The following is a 19,788-nucleotide window of genomic DNA, read 5'->3' as shown; positions in this document are numbered from 1 at the left end:
CAATTACAGTGAAGAATGAAAAACAAAAGTACAGTGGTGTAGAAGAATAGTATCACCCGCATTTTCGAGGGTCCTTTGAAATCTCGCATTTTTATATACATATATATATAATAATCTGTGCGTCTACAACGCATTCGAGTGTACATAACTGAAGAATACAAAGCATACCGAAATGACATACAAAGAAATTCAAGCATTAAAGATTCTGCTAGTCAACTACCAGTTACTTTTTATCACAGAGCGAACACAACTTTTAAGATATATGCAATAGAGATAATGAAAAACAGCCGTGCCATATTACAAATCGGATCTGGTTAGAGTTTGGTAACCAATCTAATTCGGTGTCATCGGATATCGATTCGCAAATCAAAGCGATCGATTTCGTATATTAAAACACGCAGTTGTGTAATCTCGTTAACGCAATCTTCCATTGCAATGCTCTGGCGTGTGCAATTGTCCATTCACTCCACATACTTTCGAGAGGCACGCATTCAAACCAGAGCGCCTACAGGCACTGTTTCTACCATTTACCCTGCCTTTTAAGACGCAATCTAGTCGAAGCACTATGTTATCCAATCACACGTATTCCTCTTTAGATTTGGATTCATTGAACCCGCGTTGAAACCCCGATATTGCTTCGCGACCGATTTCAATCTCAGTGTAGTGTCCCGTTTTTGGGTCCATGCGATGCTTTTCGAAAGCTTTATTACGCTGCGGCGGATTAGCCATAGCGTCGCTGGGATAATCGCGATCACTAGCGTTGTTATTTCGGTCAATACTGGACGTTGGAGAACCTGAATATCGGTGCTGCGGATAATGATTAACGGACTGCGGATATGTCTCAGTGTCTTCGGCGTAGTGCAAAGAAAATGGGTTTCCGGAAGTATTTACGCTGTCGACACTGTCGTCGCGCGGAATTCGCTCAAATTGAAACGCGCTGTCCGTGGAATCGTGGACGTCGTCGGTGTATAACTGGTCCAGCCGGCCCAACGAATCGCGGAGCTTTTGGTTGTCATCGAAAAATTCGTTGAATTGTCGCCGTTTTGAGACTCTGGATGCGGTCGAATCCTCGCTTGCCCTGGGCGAGGAAAAATCTGTTTGTTTCGGGCTGGGCTGCGTTTGATACCTGGTTTTGTTGTCTTCGATATTCGATCCACGCCTGCTATCGGGTTGACTCGAGTATGCGGACGAGGGGGTGGGAGGAGTGTAATTCAAGCTGTCCGCATGACTGTTAGACGTACGCCTCTGGACGTTACTATACTTTCCGGGAGACATATCGGGTCTGTTAGCGCCGTACGGCTGATTATACGGTGAGGAAACCTGAGCTTTCGATTGCCTGTAAGAATTTTGCAGTGGCCCGGAGATATGCGGTTTGGAATCGACCGGCCCATCTGTTGACGCAGAGGATGTCGGCTGCCCGTACCCATAATTGCTGGAGGTTTGGCGCGGAGCATCATATCCTGAGGAAAACAAGATTTCGTATGACGATACAGTATACTAAATTACACAATATTGAATAGACACTGTACGATGTACTAAACGGGTATGGTGTTCTATATATGACGATTCTCAAGTTGAATCCAAAAGTGCAAAAAAAATTTTGGTGCAAAGCCACCGCATAAGAAAGATTTACACCTGACCTCGATACCAGAGACATTGACAGAGTAGAATGATACCACTCGTGAATATCTTTTAGATGCATTTGAAATACCGTGCCTTTCTGAGGTAACTGACTGCTGCAAAAATGTTTTTCACGGATTCAACTTTTATTCGAGATATCATATTTAGAGCGCAGTGACCCTATTTTTCGTGCATCAATCGAAATAGCAATAACTTCAAGTTATGTCAACGAACCGGTGTGTAATCTGGGATCGTGCTGGCCGGGAGTGACGAAATAGTACTTTCCAGCTGGCGTGTTCATGACTCGATGTTCGGGAGAAAATGCAGGTTGGTTGGCGTTAGTTCTTGCACCCGCCGATGAATCGGTGTCTCTGGGTAAAAGAAAGTAGACTAAGAAAAGCAAGCTTATACAAGATCATGACGCGGATTATGTCAACCCCTCCTGAAAATTTAAAATACGCCCAGTCTACAGAATTGAGTCAAGCTATATATTTCGAAATTATGAGAGAAGGTGTCGTCTATCATGCGACTTCGCATCTACACTCGCGAAAAGATCATTGGAGATGAAACCTTGGCATAAAATGAGACACATGCTCACCGAAATCTACGATATTGGTAAGTCCAGGCCCTGAATAACCCAGCCCTTGCCAAATCAGGACAGCGGTATACAGAGGCGACCCGCTATATATTTATTAATCAAATTTGAAAAAATTTCGCGATTCGCGCGAATGTCGCAAGTATGTTGACTGGGTTTTAATGACATGATTGTTATTGATTTTGATGCGTAGTAATATGTGTTATTTCCCCCGTTACTTAATCAGATTCGATCTTATTGGACGACTACCAAAAGGTCATCAATAATGAAGTGGCCCGAGCAATGGTTCGTAAACCTCATGTGGCCCTATGGCGTACAAGGTTGGCCACCCCTGGCCTAATCTCTAAGACAACCTACCGCTAAGATGGATCTCTATAACTAGATAGCTTTAAAGAAAAAAACCGGGATCTGCCTGGAGAAGTGGTTTCCAAACTTTTGACTCATCACCCCCTTATTATCGAGGCATATCTTTATCAACCCCCCTAATATTGTCGTTTGTCGTTGATAAATCAACTCTTAGGAGCGAAGAGCGCACAATTTCAGTACTCGCACTCATCTCTGACTGCTCTCACTAGAAAAAGTACTCGATTCAGATTTGAGTGCTTGAATGATTGTGTCCATCTCCACGGAAGAACATGACAAAAAAGCGATTGAACCCACCTTTGACGACGACCATCGCTGTGCGCCCCAATCGGACCCACATGAGGTGACAACGGCGAAGCCGGGTCAGACCCCGGCTCAAACCCTGAATCGCTTCTGCTGTGCACATGCCGATAGTAGCCCAAGTCCGACCGGCCCTGACCAAACCGACCCGGGTGTGACTGTATTTTGGACTGGGCCGGTTGACTCGATCGGTCTGCTTTCAGCATGTCCGCCGGGGAGGAATGAAGCTGGCTGCGATGATAACCCCCTTTCCTGCGAGGCGGAGGCACCGGTTCCTCCGACCCGGTGGTCTCTAGCTCGGCCGTGACATTGTTGTTACTGTTGGCGTTAGCAAATTGCGGATATTTGGCTGGGCCGGTCGCGTCGCCAGCCGAGTGGTTTTTTGGCGTCTTCGATTTCAGGTTGCCGTGACGACCAAAAGTGAAACATTCCACGTTGTCCGCGCTACGTGCTTCCGCGTTCGGCTTTTGGTATGCGGTCGAACTTTTTGGCCTGATATTCTCCTTCTGATAAGAGAGGGCGGAACTGTTCCTGAGAACAGGAAAGCGTTTCAAGAGGGAGACTACAGTAGGTACTGCTGTGCCAGGAATGATAGGAAAATTCCTTGGCTTCAGAACAGGCCTAAATCAAAATTTTTGGTCGGCGATATAGAATTACGCAAAATGTTTGCAGATTCGGTTTCCTATTTATCCAGTGACAAAAAACAAATTTCGGATTTCAGCTCTGATTGGATTTACGGTTCGGCGAAAGCTTGAAATTTTGATTGGAATTTGGAATTCGCACAATCGTTACAGTAATAAGAGAGATTTCGGATTGGATTTGGCTAAAATTCATGGGTTCCACTGGATTTAGGATTTGGTGCAATCTCAATATATTGATAAGGATTTTTAAACTTGACCCATAATTACGGCGATGGGCGAAATAACGGATTTTGATTCAGTTTGAATTCAAGCGTCCCACCGAATTTCGGATTTGGCATACGGTTTGTTGGATTCTCCAAACTTGGATTTAAATTTTTGAATTCGCGGCATCATTATAATTAGGGAGGGAAATTTCAGGCTTCGATTCGGGACTCGGCTCGAATCTGAGCGTCCCACTGTATTTCATACTCGTTTGAAGTCTCTCCCAAAAATATTCCAACACTACACTCTCTAACCAGTACTCAGTAACCACAATCACCTCGGTCTCTCCTCTTGCTGTCTGCTTCTCGCGTCATATTGCATCTTGTGTCCTCTATTGCCAGCAGAGTCTCCGTGCGCTTTGCCCCGGCCCGATTTCGAGGCTGTATCGATTTCGTGACTGCCCACACCCTCTACGTTGCTGCGAAGCGCCGATTTTGACACGCTAGTAGAATCGTGGTATGGCACGCCGGTGGCTGATTTGCGGCCGGAATTGAAGTGAACAGGGGTCGGTATTCTCGACTTTCTACTTTCATACCTGGAAAAGGTGACGTGGTGCTGTTAAAGTATGTCAGTATCAATTCAGCAGTGGTTCTCAACCACTGCGATACAGTAAAATGTCGCTACAAAATATTGAGTAAACAATGCTGTCCATTAAAATGCTGTCCAATACATTAAAAGCAGAATCAAAGCCTAAACCGACCACAATCAATCAAACCGCCGTCAGCTCAGAACCAGTCATACGCATTATGAAAGGCTGTAGTACCTTCAGGGAGATTTCAATTAAATATGATTCCAAATTTTGCAATCATTTTGACAAGCGGGCCATACATAAATAATACGGTGAAACTGCGGGCCGCGGACCTACATAGGATTTCTATTAGTTGCAAGTGGCAATGCCCACCATATTGTCAAAAATTGGTTATAGTGATGTCGAAACTTATCGATAGCATTAGATATCGCACAACACATTGCATATAGTGCAAAAATGTTTTTCAAGTTATCGTATGATTTGTTCAAAGTATTCATGGCCAAGTCAACTCAACATACGTGCATATTTTACTCATGCTTTTGGCCTCATTTGTTAGCTCAAATGCATCGAATCACTATTCAAAATCGACACATATTCGTGTGACGCAACATTTTTCTCTGTGTATGTTGTACATTTCTGACTCGAATAATGCCGTTTCTGTACAGGGGTCAATATTTTGTACCACCACGAGATCAATTGCCATGTAAGCGCAGTGATATGCCGAATTTTGACAAAATTCCATGACAGGTCAGTTTCGATTCACGCATGCATCCGTTCTACCGCTTCAAAACGGCAATTTAACAAGACGATTTGTTCGTAAGAACAGTCGCAACGTAACAAATGTTACTTAGCAAACATGTGATTGAATCTTGATTTGCTCAAGTTGCAATTAATCGACGCACACATTGAAAAATGCCGCCATTAACACCGCGATTTCAGCAACGGCAAAATTACCATATTAAATGATCAGTAATTGATTTAGTTCAGTATAGTTTGATCAAAAAATTGAAATCACACAATTTCATTTTCGCACAACGATCAAAACGCACGTATTTCATTTCGCACAATTTTCTCTTATACTCACGCTACAAATTTACAGGTGCTCTCTCGTAATAATGCTGCCTAGATAGAACTGAACGATACAAAAAGAATGGTTTAACAGTGAAAGGCTGCTTTACCGCCCCAAGCTGATTCTAATTCAACAACAAACCACTGAACGCGCACTGGTTAAGATCTTGCATTTAGAAAGATGCAAGCAAGCTATGCTTACAATTTTGAGATGTGGTTCTTACAAATCCAGAGGTGATCAGCAAAGTGGTCAGTGTTGGTACTCAAGTATAGGTAGAAGTAGAACTAGAGCCTTAAATTCCTACTGAATTACCAGTTGGAGTACTATTCAAATGGAAGTCGTATGTAGTGCAAGCATTATACAGCCTGATGTTCTAATCTAGTCCCGTGTTGAATGATTATGTAGCCATGAATAGACAGTAGGCTATTGGGAGAACTTGTAAACTGCATATCGCAAACCCGCCCTGCATTTACACTTACTTGTCTTTACGCGGCCTCGGCGCACGGTCGTCGAGAAAATTATCGGCGCTTCTGCTGCGCAACGAAGGCGTCTGATTGGAGTGATTTAATCCGCTGCTCATCGCCATGGCGACCTCAAAGTCCTCAGAATTTCCTACCGACGTCCCACAGTCGAAAGAATGCTGAAACGGTGAAAAGAAACACGTTTACTTGACAATACACAAATCTACCTCGATAAAAATGTTATTCATACCAAGCTAAAGCAAGACAGTACACTATACGCTTTCAGAGAAATTTCTTTGCACAATCAGTCAACTTTATTTCCGTACTGCTACTGCAAACCAAAATTTTGTTTGATTTCTCAGCTATTCAGAGTTAGCGTTTGGAGAATAAAACGCTACACGGAGCCTGTTATCCTGTTAGCGTGATGCTGCACATAGAACCTTCAAAAATATCCAATTACGTGACTGATCTATAATATTCAAAGAGCTTCTTGGAGCTACAGAACTTCAATATACAATTCATATATTCATATTGAGAGGAACCTGAATATTTTCGGCTGACATTCGTCAGGGGTAATCGTCACCAACTAGTGGAGAATTGGAAAGAACACAGCCTATCAGCAATCTAGAATCCCGCGATCGTCATAATGAATTTTTTCCAACAAGACATGTATCAGTCAACTGATAATCCAGAAACTAGCTATACAATGAATTCAGATGCTTCCAAACATGAACTTAACTTTGAATTCACGAGAGCAGTTTACTTTTCTCTAGCGATCACAAGCTCGCAATAGATTTTTCCGCACTGTGTCACCTCAAAAACGTCTCGAAATCGGCCATCCGCACTTACATCGGTTAATTCCGAATCCCACGAAGACATTCGATCCAGACGCGATTTCGATCTCACGCTCGAAGTGGATTTGCTTTGCACCCGGTTCTTGCGGACTCTTCTACCGTTATAATCGTATTGCTGTGTTGGTACAAAAGAATGTCCTCGTTATTCACTACGCTCAATTTATGATTATATTAGAGGCGAAGCCATGTTGGTAAATAAATCTCTGATTGTCATTCAATGTCCCCGAATGCAGATTCATGCGCAATTGCACGCGGTTATCATAAAGAAGAGTACTGTTTGCCGATAATTCCTGCATCCGAGCTCAGCACAGTTCCAAAATCATCTTAGTTTTGTCAAATCGCAATGCCCATTGGTGATGTATCGAAGAATACATATGCGGAATATACACACACGCTACACCCCGATGATCAATTACATAAATAAATACGGAGAAGGTTTGTAACCAAGTCACAAGGCTCCGAGTCACAAGTCAATCTCATTTTTATAGTTTGACTCGAGTCAAGTCGAGTCATTTGCTATTCACCACCGGGTCAAGTCCGAGTCCAAGTCAGCGAGCCGAGGGTCGAGTCCGGGTCCAAGTCATTGTGTTGACTGCTCGGTTTCCAGTTTAAGTCTTGTTAACCCACTTCTTATAACTCTGCTCGGTGATATCGAATGATTCGCATTTATAATATACTAATTTTCCTCGCTTTTAGCAGTTTTTGGTCGTATTTCAAGTACCAGTCCCAATAGACGAAATCCCAATAGTGTGGTTACTTCACTATTCTTCGAAACTACAATGAAATATCGGTCTTGACCGTCTGAGACTCGAGTCATATGACTTGGTTCGAGTCATGCGCAATGACTCGAGTTCAAGTGGAATCAATACACAGATTGATTTGAGTCGAGTCATTTCCGTATTTAGAGAAAATGACTCGAGTCAAGTTGAGTCATCAGAAAATGGTGACTCGAGTCATTACAACCCTGATATGGAGTATTTATCCTGTCTTGTGTTTCCTGTAGTGTACAATGATAACGTCACTCCAATTCACATCTTTGGAAATTTTCAAGATCATAGGTCCACAGAACAGTTGTGCCGAATGATTGTGCAAATGTCCGATACTGGTGCCTTATTTAGCCCTGACATTGCTTACAATTTTAGGATTTTGCTACCATTATTTTTCTTCCTTTGATTGACATTTTTTTACGACCAGAGGCAGAGGCAGTGTAGGCTACTCGTTTAATGCGAGTGTGATCAGACTAGTTGACCTAAGCGACACCAAATACCGTGTATGGTTCGTTATGTATTTTGATCGGATGAAAACAGAGACAATCTCTCCCTCTCTCTTACTTATGTGATCTAATGCAAGAATGTTTGACCCAAAACCAAAATTGCTACGCATTGAATGGCCGTTGAAGCAACTTCCAGTAGAAAAAGGTTACGCAAATTGTCACAATACAATAACTCCGCCTACCAAATCAACAGCAATAACACTACGGACGAAAGCTTGACTTTTCCAATTATACAGTAGACCAGTGGTCGGTTACCTATGGCTCGCGAGCCATACATGGCTCTTTTGAGTATAAGATATGGCTCTTCACGAAATATTTATTTTTGTACTGAATTGATCAATATTGCAGCAACTTGTTAGTAAAGTTACATCACTGCCATAATAATTATTCTCGTGGCAGAATAAAAATGCCTTTGAGAGGTGAAGACAATACCGTCTTCAGGTTTAGGGGCTCGGACTTCCTCTTTTCAAAATCCTCAAATTTAGGTTACTGTCACGCCTGCGACCAATATCACTCGCGAATTCGATGTACCCGGCTCGACATCTTGGATTGCACGATACATTGATTGATCAAAAAGAATAGCAGACATGGTGACGCCCATATGACAACGCAGTTTCCAAATACCTACACATTGTCTTCCAGATCTACCGCGCGAAATGAACTGTCGCAGACGTTACATTCACAATCACAAACTTGAATTATAAACAACGCCGATGCTATCCATGTTCTTGATTGCTAAGTAGCTCTGTAGTGCCGGCGATAAAATGTAGGCTTGTAACGCAGCGTTTTATGTTACCACCGAATACTTTGAGAATAGAGAAGTCGGTCCCCGTATTTAGATTTTGGGAATCGTTACAGTTACATTCGATTAATAGCAGTCATCATAAATTCATTCTAAGCTATTTACGATGAATTGCGTTATCAATGGTGAGGCTTGGCTCGTCTATGCCTTACCTCTCGTTTCGCGCTTTATTTTCGAACAATAAATATACAAATTGTGTGATTTTTGGAGCCAAATGTTGAAAATCTTGTCATTCATGAACATCGATAGAAAATACCAATAGTAATTGAAGGTTTCACAATTTTCGTTCGCTCATCCTGACGACAGGTGAGGTACTACCTCACTTGCCTCCCCTGATCCGACGTCACTGATGTATCACAGCTTAGAGAAGGTAGGCATATATACTGCTTTAGCGACCATGTTTGGCTTCACCTACGCACGTGCTCATGGGTTCTCGCATTTCAAAGGAGCATCACGACGAACCAATACGTTCTCGTAACTCAAGTTTCGCCTGCTTAAATAGGGCAACCAGCATGATTTGTACGAGTTTTTACAGAGAAAATGTGGCGCACAAGACGAATCCCATGTAGTGAGTTCGAATTAGTGCTACCATGACGTCACAAATTTTCAATTGTGACGTAACAGTTGATTGATATGTATGGCTCTTTGGGAGTTAAAATGGAAAAAAATAGGGCCAATATGGCTCCTCGGAACAAAAAGGTTCCCGACCCCTGCAGTAGACTATAGAATGATTTTAAATTCTTTCTCACCCAGCCAGCCGAATCGTCAATAGATCCTTGACCAACGCTTTCCGCTTCATCCCCGGACTGTGACAAGATCTTTTGATTTTCCAAATATTCCCTCTCAAACTCCATCAGCATCCGGGACTCTTTGTCGACGGGTTCCGAAGATTTCGTCTCCTTCCTTTGAACAAGAATTGATCCAAGTCAATCTAGGTTGCTTGATTGAAGTGAAATTTGGGCTGTAAATTCTATTCATTTGCATTCCCGAGTACAGTTTTGTGTGATCTACTTGGTTTTCGCGGAAAATATGGACATATTTCAACAGCATAGCCGTGAAAATGGCAATCCTGCACTCGAATTATATCTGGTATCTGAAATCCATCATACCGTTCCAAATATTGGCCGGTTATTATATAACCAAGTTACTGTCATATTGCCTGCATAACTCACTTCAAACTAGGCCCGTCGTATGATTTCAGTTTCGCTTGCCGCGACATCGTGCTCCTCCTAGCCTCCGGCGTTTTCGGTCTCGACTTGGCCGTAGACAGTCTGCTCGTCGTGCTTGCTTTGGGCGTCACGGGCCGCGGTTGATAGCGAGTCAGACTGGGTTGGAACTCTTTGCGGGGTGTCGTGGGCCGGCTGCGAGCGGACGATGATGGTCTCGGCGTCGACGCCTTGCTGGGTTGCGTCGTTCGTACGCTGTTTCGGAAGAGTCATCGAAAAGGTTAAAAGTAAATCCGAGTATTTCCGAGTGCGGAGACTGCGTCGCATCAAACACACTCAATCCTCATAGAGTCAGAGGTGGTCAAGGTCATCAAAGCTGACACTCGATTAAAAGTAATGACGTATATTTCTACACACACAAGTAGAAGTAGCAATTCTACAGAGTACTCGAGTAAGAAGTTTGAAAAAGTAGACCTGATCAGTCCTTTGCATTGTACCACAATTTAAAATATAATCATTTGGACTGATTTCAACTACACATTATTTCAGGGGTTCTTAAGCTGGAGACCATGAATGCATTAGGGGTCCGTGGACTAGTTTTAAGGAGTTCATGAAAGGCAAAAGTGATGACCTTTTTCTAGCCATCAGGTGGCGTTATAAGAAACAACTAGACTACATTAGGCAATGATTTGGAGTGGGCGGTCGTGATTATCTTTTATTTGGTCATCAGTTTCCCACAGTTTACGGCTGTCCTAATTTTTGATCCATGTCGACACAAAAAAATATTCTAGGATTAAGTCACACGAGGAGTTACAAGCAACCACCCAAACTAATGTAGGGGTTCGCGCTGAAGAAAAGGTGCAGAAACACTACATTATGTCATTTATACGTAAAGCAAAATATGAAACATAAACCACGAAACATTAGGAAGTTCACTACCTGTTATTCGGAGGTCTGACTTTTCCGTCTTCGGTAAACAACATAGACCGCACTTGATCAGTGATGTTGGGTTTTCTCCTGCGTGTATCGCTGGAAAGTTGAAATAACATTGATAATATTGTGGCTATCAACAACCGTCTGACGGCGTCAATCATATCTAAACTTCATTTTCTGCTCCAGTTTAGAAAGTCAGTTTGGACATATTGTAGGTCAACTGAACATTAGGGCTGTTCAAAGATAAACTTTTTTCCCGGATTCCAGCCATTCACTGAATAAATTGTCAGGTTACCCTAAAAAACGCTGCACACCAAATTTGGTTCAATTCTAATAAGTATAGGACTCCGCAGATCCAATTAAAAATTTTAATTTATTAGGGAAAATTTTTCAAATTTTTCTGCTAACCCCATGAAATTGTTGAGCTGTCTTCAAAGACGATACAAAACAAATTTGACTCAATTTCAACCAGTAGAAGCGGAGTTATTTCAATTTTCCGTTGATAATCCTCGGATCACTTTTAATTGGATCTGCGGAGTCCTATACTAGTTAGAATTGAACCAAATTTGGTGTGCAGCGTTTTTTAGGGTAACCTGACAATCTAATCAGTGAATGGCTGGAATCCGGGGAAAAAAAAGTTATTTTTGAACAGCCCTACTGAACATGCACTAATGCTCATTCTGTTTTTCATGATGTAAAGAGGTAACTACTAATACCAAATGCCAATAAGAATACGAAATTACGATAGAAGTCGGATGTATTGAACGATGTTTCGCCATAGACATTGGCGCCTGTGGCCGTCACAGCCCGGTTTGACCTCGCCACATTGTTGTGTACAAGCAGAACAATGTCGAATGTCCTTCAAATCCATTGCAAAAGTTCTTTTTATAAGTAAAACTTTCTTTTATATCAGTCAGAAGCTATCGACTTTGAAAAGATATAAATAACACTTGTTCCTATGTGCGATAAAATACTGCACACAGGAGACATCGGGTGATTCAACGTAGCACATTGTAGCACAACCTCGAAGATCAATTTCCACTCACCCTGACGATTTGCTCGAAGCAACCGAGCTCGAAGAAGTCGATTGGACCGAATTACGTGTCTTGATGCCGCGAATCTCGTTGAAGACCTCGTCTCGATTAGCAACAGACGACGGAGTGCCGGGCACGGAAGGATGAGATCTCGCTGTCGGCGACATCACTGTAACACGAAACACATATATTCAGGGTTGTTATCGACATGGATAAATAAAGTAAGGAAAAACTCTACGTATCGGAAGGAACATGGGGAAAAGAGTAAGTTTTCAACAAATTCGGCAAGCTGGATTAAACTTAACTGAATCGAAGAGAAAGTTAGTGCAGCCCGCACAAAAGTGTTAATTTTCAATAGTGTGTGTCCTGCAAAATGTATTTCTAATTTAGCGTGGTCTAAAATGATCGAGCTATACCCAATTAGGCTAACAGAAGGGTCAACATAACACGGAAATCACTATAAAATAAATTCGGTTACTTGATAATGTTTTAACTAAATGTATGCGATTTGCCTTCATGTATTCGCGATCCCGATGCGTAGCCCGATACTAAATTTAATTGGTAAGTCTCACCCTCACCGTTACTTGCTACACACCATGTAGACCTGTGCTAATTAAAAATGGTTTCATCATCTTACTTGAAGATTCGGACGACGACGAGCCGATTCTCACTGATGACGTCATCCTAGGCCTCTCGGATTGGCTGGATCTCGGGGTTGTGGTCTGCTTGTACGGGTTTAAATCGGCGAATTCTTGACTTTGTTCTATGCTTGTGTCCGTATGCTCCCATTGGTGTCGGCCGTCAGGATTTCTGACCACCTGAAGTAGATTGTATTAGTTTGTCCGAGTCTGCGGCTAGCGAAACCACGTGTCAATGATTGGCTGACATGAAATTTCGCACATTGCCATTGCCAAAGTATCAAAAAGTAGTGCTGGGTAAAATGATTAGTAGAGTAGCATACTCTGAATATTATCAAGGATACTTACGTAGAGAATTTCCTCTTGCGACACCTTATCCTTTGTCGGGGCTTTCAAATGGGACTCGCGTTGCTGGCGATTCATTATTTTCGGGGTATGCGCCTCTGGTCCAGTAGCCGTCGAATCGCGGTCATCCTGATCGCCTTCGGGCCCCCACGAATAAGAAATTCTCGAGGTGGGAGAATCTTGTGACCCCTCCATACTGATGTTAAGCCTGCGTAACACCGAGGATTTGTGACTTGTGTAATTTTTGTCGATTCAAAATCCATCGAACCTGAAGTCGTTTGAAGAGTTTTGATCTCTCGAAGACGCCGGTGATTCGAGATGGTTCAGGATATTGCGATCGGCTAAATCTTGCTTTATCTGTTGTCTGTAATCGGTTGGTGTGCTCGTGCGTTGAGCGTAACCCCTGAAAAACGTCAAAAAATATGAAAATTTGACCGAATAAGCATTCAATGGAATCTAGTTGATAGGGCTTGACAAAATCGAGCAAATTAGTTATTTGATTCTGAATTGAGTATCAGGCTATGCCAATATTCACTACCTACTCGGGTGCTTATGATTTTAAACTAATTCCACTACTGTTCTTGTTTTTTTTTTTGGAAAAACTGCGTATTTTTGCACTTTGAATTTTGTGTAGTGGAACTCAGTTTTGGGATGTGTTTGCATCAATTCACGAGTGGAAATGCTATGAGTGGACGAAATACCACGTGTCACAGCGATTTATTATATTTTCCAAATTTCAACCTATGTGTAATTTTGTATTGCAGTTGGTATATTCTGCGTTAATGATCAAAATGCACCTTGTAATTTCAAATGTGGCCGTCTCCGATAAGCTGCTGAATTTTTACTCAATCACAACAATATAAGCGAGGTTAACATTGTAAAATTATGTGCCATACATCATGAGTAGGGCTATTATTTTTAGACCTAAAACACAGAAGATTTTGCCCCAAAAATCCGAAATTTTGACATTTTTGGACATTAAAAAACTTAATTTTGACAAAATTTTGCTCTCAAGCATCTACATTTCACCCGTTTTTAGGTGTGTTGATCATCATGCCATGCCCACTTATCCGTTTCATTCAATAGTTTATGATTCGCAATGAGCAGACAATGGACCATCTACATCAGTAGGCCCATAAAGTCGGCTAAGGTGTAAAATGTCAAATAACAAGTTGAACATCTATGACACCAACGAAATGCAGTGTGCAAAAGAATTTCGACTCTGTAGACAATTTTGACAATTTTTTTACTTAACACTACAATTTTGACAAAATTTTGCCTCAATTCGACATGTCAAAATAATAATCATCATATAATGAGCACCCAAGCGTTTATGCATATTTCACATTCCGATACATACCTAGGACTGTTTGTTGCACTGCTGTTACTGTTTCTCCATGCTTCGGGAGTCGTGCGCTTACTTGTTGCTTGCACCGAGGGTCTTGATAAAACAATAACGGTACAAGTTGAGTTCTAGCCATAGTACAGTATTTTTCACATTGGAATCACTGTGAAGTCACACAAATCAATGAGAGAGTTGCAGTGTAACAATTGTCACGCAAAAAACTGGCGAGCAGTTCACAAGTCGATTAACTAGCTAAATTTGTAAATGCCGCCCAAACTATAATCACACACATGCCTAGTTCACTGCAATATTACCAAATATCAAATTACCAGACATTAATATTGGAAGCTACACTACCACAAGACGATTTTGATACAAAATTTGAAACCGTTCGATTTGTTAGTTTAAATAATGAACAGCATCACAAGACTAGATGAAAAACACGCGACGAGTTGATGCAAGTGGTCTGTAGTTTAGTCCTAGTAAATACGCGGATGCAGTGTAAATAAAAATATGAAACAAAGCACATACAGGGACTCCCAAAATAAAGCATGAGGTGTAATATAACACTTATATAAATATAGTAGCTGGTTGAAATTGTATGCTCAAATCCGAAGAAAATTTAGTAACCGAGCATTCGCCAGTTCCTTTTTACCTACAAATCTTCATTCAACCAAAGGTTATCACAGCTTTCTGTGCGAAAACAAGGCTTTGAATATAAGCAATAAATTACTCACCTCTGCACCGACGAATTTCTCTGCACCGAATGTCTACCTTCACCTTTTCTCTCCACAAGTAAAACATCTTCATCAACCAAGTTAGTTCTCGATCTTCTTGTTGTGGAATTTTTGGGCTGACTAAGCCTGTATAATGATATGACAATGTTGACGTGTACTCTGCTATTGAATACAAAATACGGAACACACACACAGCAAGAGCTATCGCAAGACACATCGTCCAAATATCATATGATCGACCGAAAAGAACATCGCTCCATCAAATATGCCGGAATTGATGTGTGGAACAGTATCCCGCCGGCCATCCGACAGTCGACGAGCATGTCCACATTCGAGTCGAAATACAAGCAATTACTACTAAATAACTACTAGTCCATCCTCAAGATCACCGGACCACGACTGACCTATCGATCTCGCTTTCCATGACATGCCGCCCCATTTCTTGTCGCTTTCTTTTTTCTATACTATCTATCTTTACTTTTCATTCAGCATGCATGCCTCCTCTTTACATCGCCTAGGCCAGTGTAGGTGTCCGATTCCAAGTCGCTTCGACACCTCCCTGTCTTTTTATTGTATCACATTTTTGTGGTGTATCGAACTGACAAAAATTGCTAATAAACCAATGATGATGATGAAAGACATCACAAAACACCAAAACAAAAATTGTCAATGGTCAAGCAACCATAACTTGAAAATGATTTAAAGTAAGGCCAAACTGTTGTGCTCATTGTAACGAACCTAGAGTGTTTTCGTTTTATTTGAAAATACATTCGTGACTCTATCTTTATGGTCGACCTCCATGGTTAGTTCATTAAAATACATGCAACCATGATTTTGAAGCAGCACAAAGAGACACCTATCTACATCTCAACAGTGAATGCTTATATGCATTTGCATATAGATGCTCATTTCATCAAATAAAGCAATGTTGCTTTGTGAGTATTCGTCATTCCAAACAGTAAAGGTTAAGTATTAATTTAAACAAGAAGCAATCACTCAAACTATCAACATCTCCGCTTGCCAATTTAGCATAACACTATTGATAGATTCCAGATATCATTTACTGACGATCAGACGCCACCGACTTTGATATACGACTAATGTAAATTATTTGATGCATACCTGCACTGCATTGATAAATCATATTCAGTGTTGTCACTCTATGCAGAAGCCAGGTTATATATGATGTGCAAACAAAAGTTTAACAATGCTCTTACAGATATGGATACACATTATGCTACCGCATATCTCGCGTTATACGTTTGCGAATGTAAACAAATTTCTATGTTTTCCGCCCCACAATTGACTTGGAAGCAATATAAAGTCAGTATAGTTTGTGAGGTAGGCTACCAATCACAAATTATGCTCAGTGAAACAAAGTTATTTTTATTAAAGTAAATTAGGAAATTCAATATTCCCTAATGCCCCAGGGTACTGGGGTCTTCAGGAGAGAATTTTTAATCATATAAACTGTAGACGTCATTCTATTTATGTCAGTATGTATTCTTTTATTTTGCAATTTCTTCACTTGAAGCCCATCCTAGGGTTGAGCAGGACAATCTATTTATGGCGATTTGGCATAGTCATGCCATTTTCTGCTATAGCATACATAATGTAATTGAACAATTACAGCTGTGTAACGTCTCACATTATACCTACGTGGGATACAAATATAACAGCCATTAAATAGGATATCTCCACACCTGTCAAAGAACTGATTCCTTTGATTTTCCGCAGAATTTGCGTTGAGATGCCTTTGTATCGACAAGTTATCCATGGATTGAGATCGGGCTCGTGCTGTCAATCTGTTTTATTAGGAATTAAATACATAATTGTCATCAAAAGGAAATTGATGTTCAACGCCGATGAAATTAATGCTACCCCGATTAATGTACATTTTTACTTTCCTATTACATCAAGAAATATGATCATTCATATCGCAATAAATATCATAAGCACATCAGATTTAATGATAGGCAACAGCAACATCTGTGATCCTGAAGAGCTGCAAATTGTCAAGCTAACAACATGCAATCTTCAACTCATTTCTCTGCCTAACTGCCTTCGATATCAACTATCATTACAGTTGTCCTGCTAGCACACAACACACAAGACATTTGAGAATCAGCACTTAGACCAGTAACCTCCGTAGATGTTCTGTCGTGAATGTGTTCCTTTCAATGCTACACATTCAATACCAAGGCTTACGACTCAAATAGACTAACATTTACACAACAGGAATTTGAGAACTTGAAGTGCTCACCATGAACAGCACCTGACACTATTCTAACTGAAGACCTACATCAAGCCTTCCTAGAATTCGCAAAAACATAAGACTCTGTAACTGGCCCCATTGCAAACCTTCGTGTACAGTAAGGAAGAGCAATTTCCAGCGCTCTCAGCTTCAACAAACCACGCTGGATCACTTTTACGACGGCGTTGTGAGGAAAGATATTTTCATTGTCACAAATCACCCTTTCTGTACTTTGAAGCCGGACATGCCCGTGCCCGCCTCGGATTAAATAAACAGGTGAATGTTTAGAAAACTGAAAGCTTAAGCCAAGAAGAAATTGACTTATTATAATCCATGCGTTTGCCAAACATTGACACAATAAAACACGCACAACAATTCCGTTCCGCACATCATTAGTACTACACGGTACGTTGCTACATTCCAAATCCCAAATTCTCGTTCACAGCTGTTAAACATACCAAATACAAGTAGGATAAACATTACACACTCGGATTGCTGAACACAACACGGACTGTGATTTTGCCGTATCTGAGACATTGTAGAGAAAAAGTATATGTTGGTGGTAACATCCCAATGCAAATCCGTTTGTCAAATATTTCCTGCGCAAAAAAAACAGTGACTAATCTAATGATTAATCCAATGGAATATAACACTGCCGACTTCAAGACTCTTGCAAAGTGTGAAAATGACTATTTTCGACAAATCAATCTCTCATTTTCACTAATAAACTGGTCAGTTTCGTTCCTTTATTCTGTTACACAAGCATCTTTCTAAAACGCAGATCGTCCGGTCTTTTCTCCCTGTATTTGAAGTTCGAACCGGGCCACCTGGCTTCTGATTAAACTCCCGCTGCTTGCATTTAACAATCTGACAACATAGGAACCCATACGCCGACAGCCGCCAACAACATACGCACGCTCACGTACCTTTGCATAGTCGGATTTTGAGGAGGGTTTGCAATAGTCTTTCGAACAGTGTTGGACCTGGGCACAGTGGATAGAGTGGGGTTTCCCAAAGCTGATTTCGGACGTGGAGGTTGACGTACGTCCTGAAAGTATGACAAACTATCGTCAGCCTCAGATAAAAATCAAAAGAGTAGACATTTGTCCATCACACTCCACAATACTCGTATACCACCACCAATCCATCCTGGTCTGTATTCGTTGTGGATTACAGACCAAGAGTGCAATTTGGTATAGCCTGTGCAGGAAACAAGATTAAAAGATCGGTTACAAGTTGATGAGTATCTAATAGCGGTCGATTTTGCAACCTCTATGAGCCAGAGGATTTGTGCACCGCACAAAATCTTTTGATGTAGATTACCTTGAAAAACAGCTTTCTCATGTTTTACAACTATTTTTATAATTTCATGGATCATGGTTGATACCATTATATTAAGTCATACCATTGCCCCGTCAGGTAGCACACATAATCTAGAAAGTAAAAATACGCTCGCTGGCTCACCCTCCCTATTAATTGTATTGCAATATGTTGTGGTGTTTTGGAATGATGAAATTATACATCAACTCAACTGAAATTGACACGAGTATGGCGAAACTGTAACAATGTACCTAGCGTAACTTGCAAAAACGAATATGTTTAGTGATCCTGTTTTAGTAAGAATCTGTATATATCAAAAGCGTTCCATCACCATATGGCGAACTCTGACTTTCCGTTAACAAAACAAGACAAGAAAGAAAAGCCAGTACATTACCGGCATGCTTCCATGGTGAGCTTGGTATTTTGTAGCAGATAAAGTGGATCTTTTTGGCGACTCTGCAACGCAGACAGACATTCCGGCAAAGAAATCAAACCCATGTCGACCGTCACATGAGATTATTTCAGGTAGAGTACCAAAAACACGCCTGATCGTGATAAGGAAACATAAAAATGAACGTACAACAAAAAACACAAACAAAATCCCTGTCATGGCGCAGACTGCATGTGGCATTATACTATACCTAAAATTGCAGTATCAATGAGATCGACGTCTGATGCAAATTTAACTCTAAGAATGGGGCCTTGTACATTATGGATGCTTTCGTGAGGTGGAAATGACATTACCTTTCTCGTCCAATGACGGTGATCGGTAAGCCATCGCCGATGATGGTCTTGGTAACGAGTTGTAGTTTCTATCGGTCATTGACGTTGAGCCTGTCGAAGTGTTTGGCCTCTCCACGCTAGTGTTTGGTGCTTTTTCCATCATTCGACTATCCCGCGGCAAGGACCCGTAATTTCTAACAAAGCACACTCACATGTATCAAAATAATGACGTCTTAATAGGCGACACTCGAATCCTACTCGACTCAATGCATAATACTCGACTCGGAATCATCCAGCTACAATTTTTCGCAACCCTATACATTAAATAAGGCTTCGATAAATGAAGAGCTTGAATCAAAGAGCAATATTTTCTGATACACTGAGTCAAGATTATTGGTTATCAAAGCCTTATTTAACATTAGGCATTTTCCTAAACAAGAACATTGGCAGGCACGATATTGCCGAGGGTCATGATACTATTCCACTAACACCACTAACACCACCAACAATATACCAATAAAAACA

At 41.2% G+C, this 19,788-nt stretch overlaps 1 protein-coding gene across 1 annotated transcript in view; it reads right to left on the bottom strand.

Moving 5' to 3' along the window:
• Positions 1–576: 576 nt before the first annotated feature.
• LOC145456024 (uncharacterized) overlaps positions 577–19,788 on the bottom strand; it is a 38,284-nt gene continuing 19,072 nt past the window's right edge. Inside the window, exons 10-28 of the mRNA XM_080334055.1 lie at positions 19,285–19,457; positions 18,935–18,996; positions 18,147–18,268; positions 16,670–16,771; positions 14,967–15,092; positions 14,245–14,325; positions 13,153–13,287; positions 12,888–13,092; positions 12,539–12,719; positions 11,914–12,070; positions 10,874–10,963; positions 9,941–10,189; positions 9,518–9,671; positions 6,689–6,808; positions 5,858–6,018; positions 4,058–4,315; positions 2,876–3,409; positions 1,855–1,991; positions 577–1,460 (exon numbers count right to left, since the gene is read on the bottom strand). Coding sequence (XP_080190181.1) covers positions 577–1,460; positions 1,855–1,991; positions 2,876–3,409; positions 4,058–4,315; positions 5,858–6,018; positions 6,689–6,808; positions 9,518–9,671; positions 9,941–10,189; positions 10,874–10,963; positions 11,914–12,070; positions 12,539–12,719; positions 12,888–13,092; positions 13,153–13,287; positions 14,245–14,325; positions 14,967–15,092; positions 16,670–16,771; positions 18,147–18,268; positions 18,935–18,996; positions 19,285–19,457 — 3,931 coding nt within the window. The remainder of the gene's footprint in view (positions 1,461–1,854; positions 1,992–2,875; positions 3,410–4,057; positions 4,316–5,857; positions 6,019–6,688; positions 6,809–9,517; positions 9,672–9,940; positions 10,190–10,873; positions 10,964–11,913; positions 12,071–12,538; positions 12,720–12,887; positions 13,093–13,152; positions 13,288–14,244; positions 14,326–14,966; positions 15,093–16,669; positions 16,772–18,146; positions 18,269–18,934; positions 18,997–19,284; positions 19,458–19,788) is intronic.

The sequence above is a fragment of the Botryllus schlosseri genome, chromosome 14 (assembly GCF_051294905.1).
Source record: "Botryllus schlosseri isolate E-star chromosome 14, Bs_hap1, whole genome shotgun sequence".
NCBI lineage: Eukaryota > Metazoa > Chordata > Ascidiacea > Stolidobranchia > Styelidae > Botryllus > Botryllus schlosseri.
The sequence above is the reverse complement of the archived record's forward strand: the minus strand, read 5'-3'. Positions and strand labels throughout refer to the sequence as shown.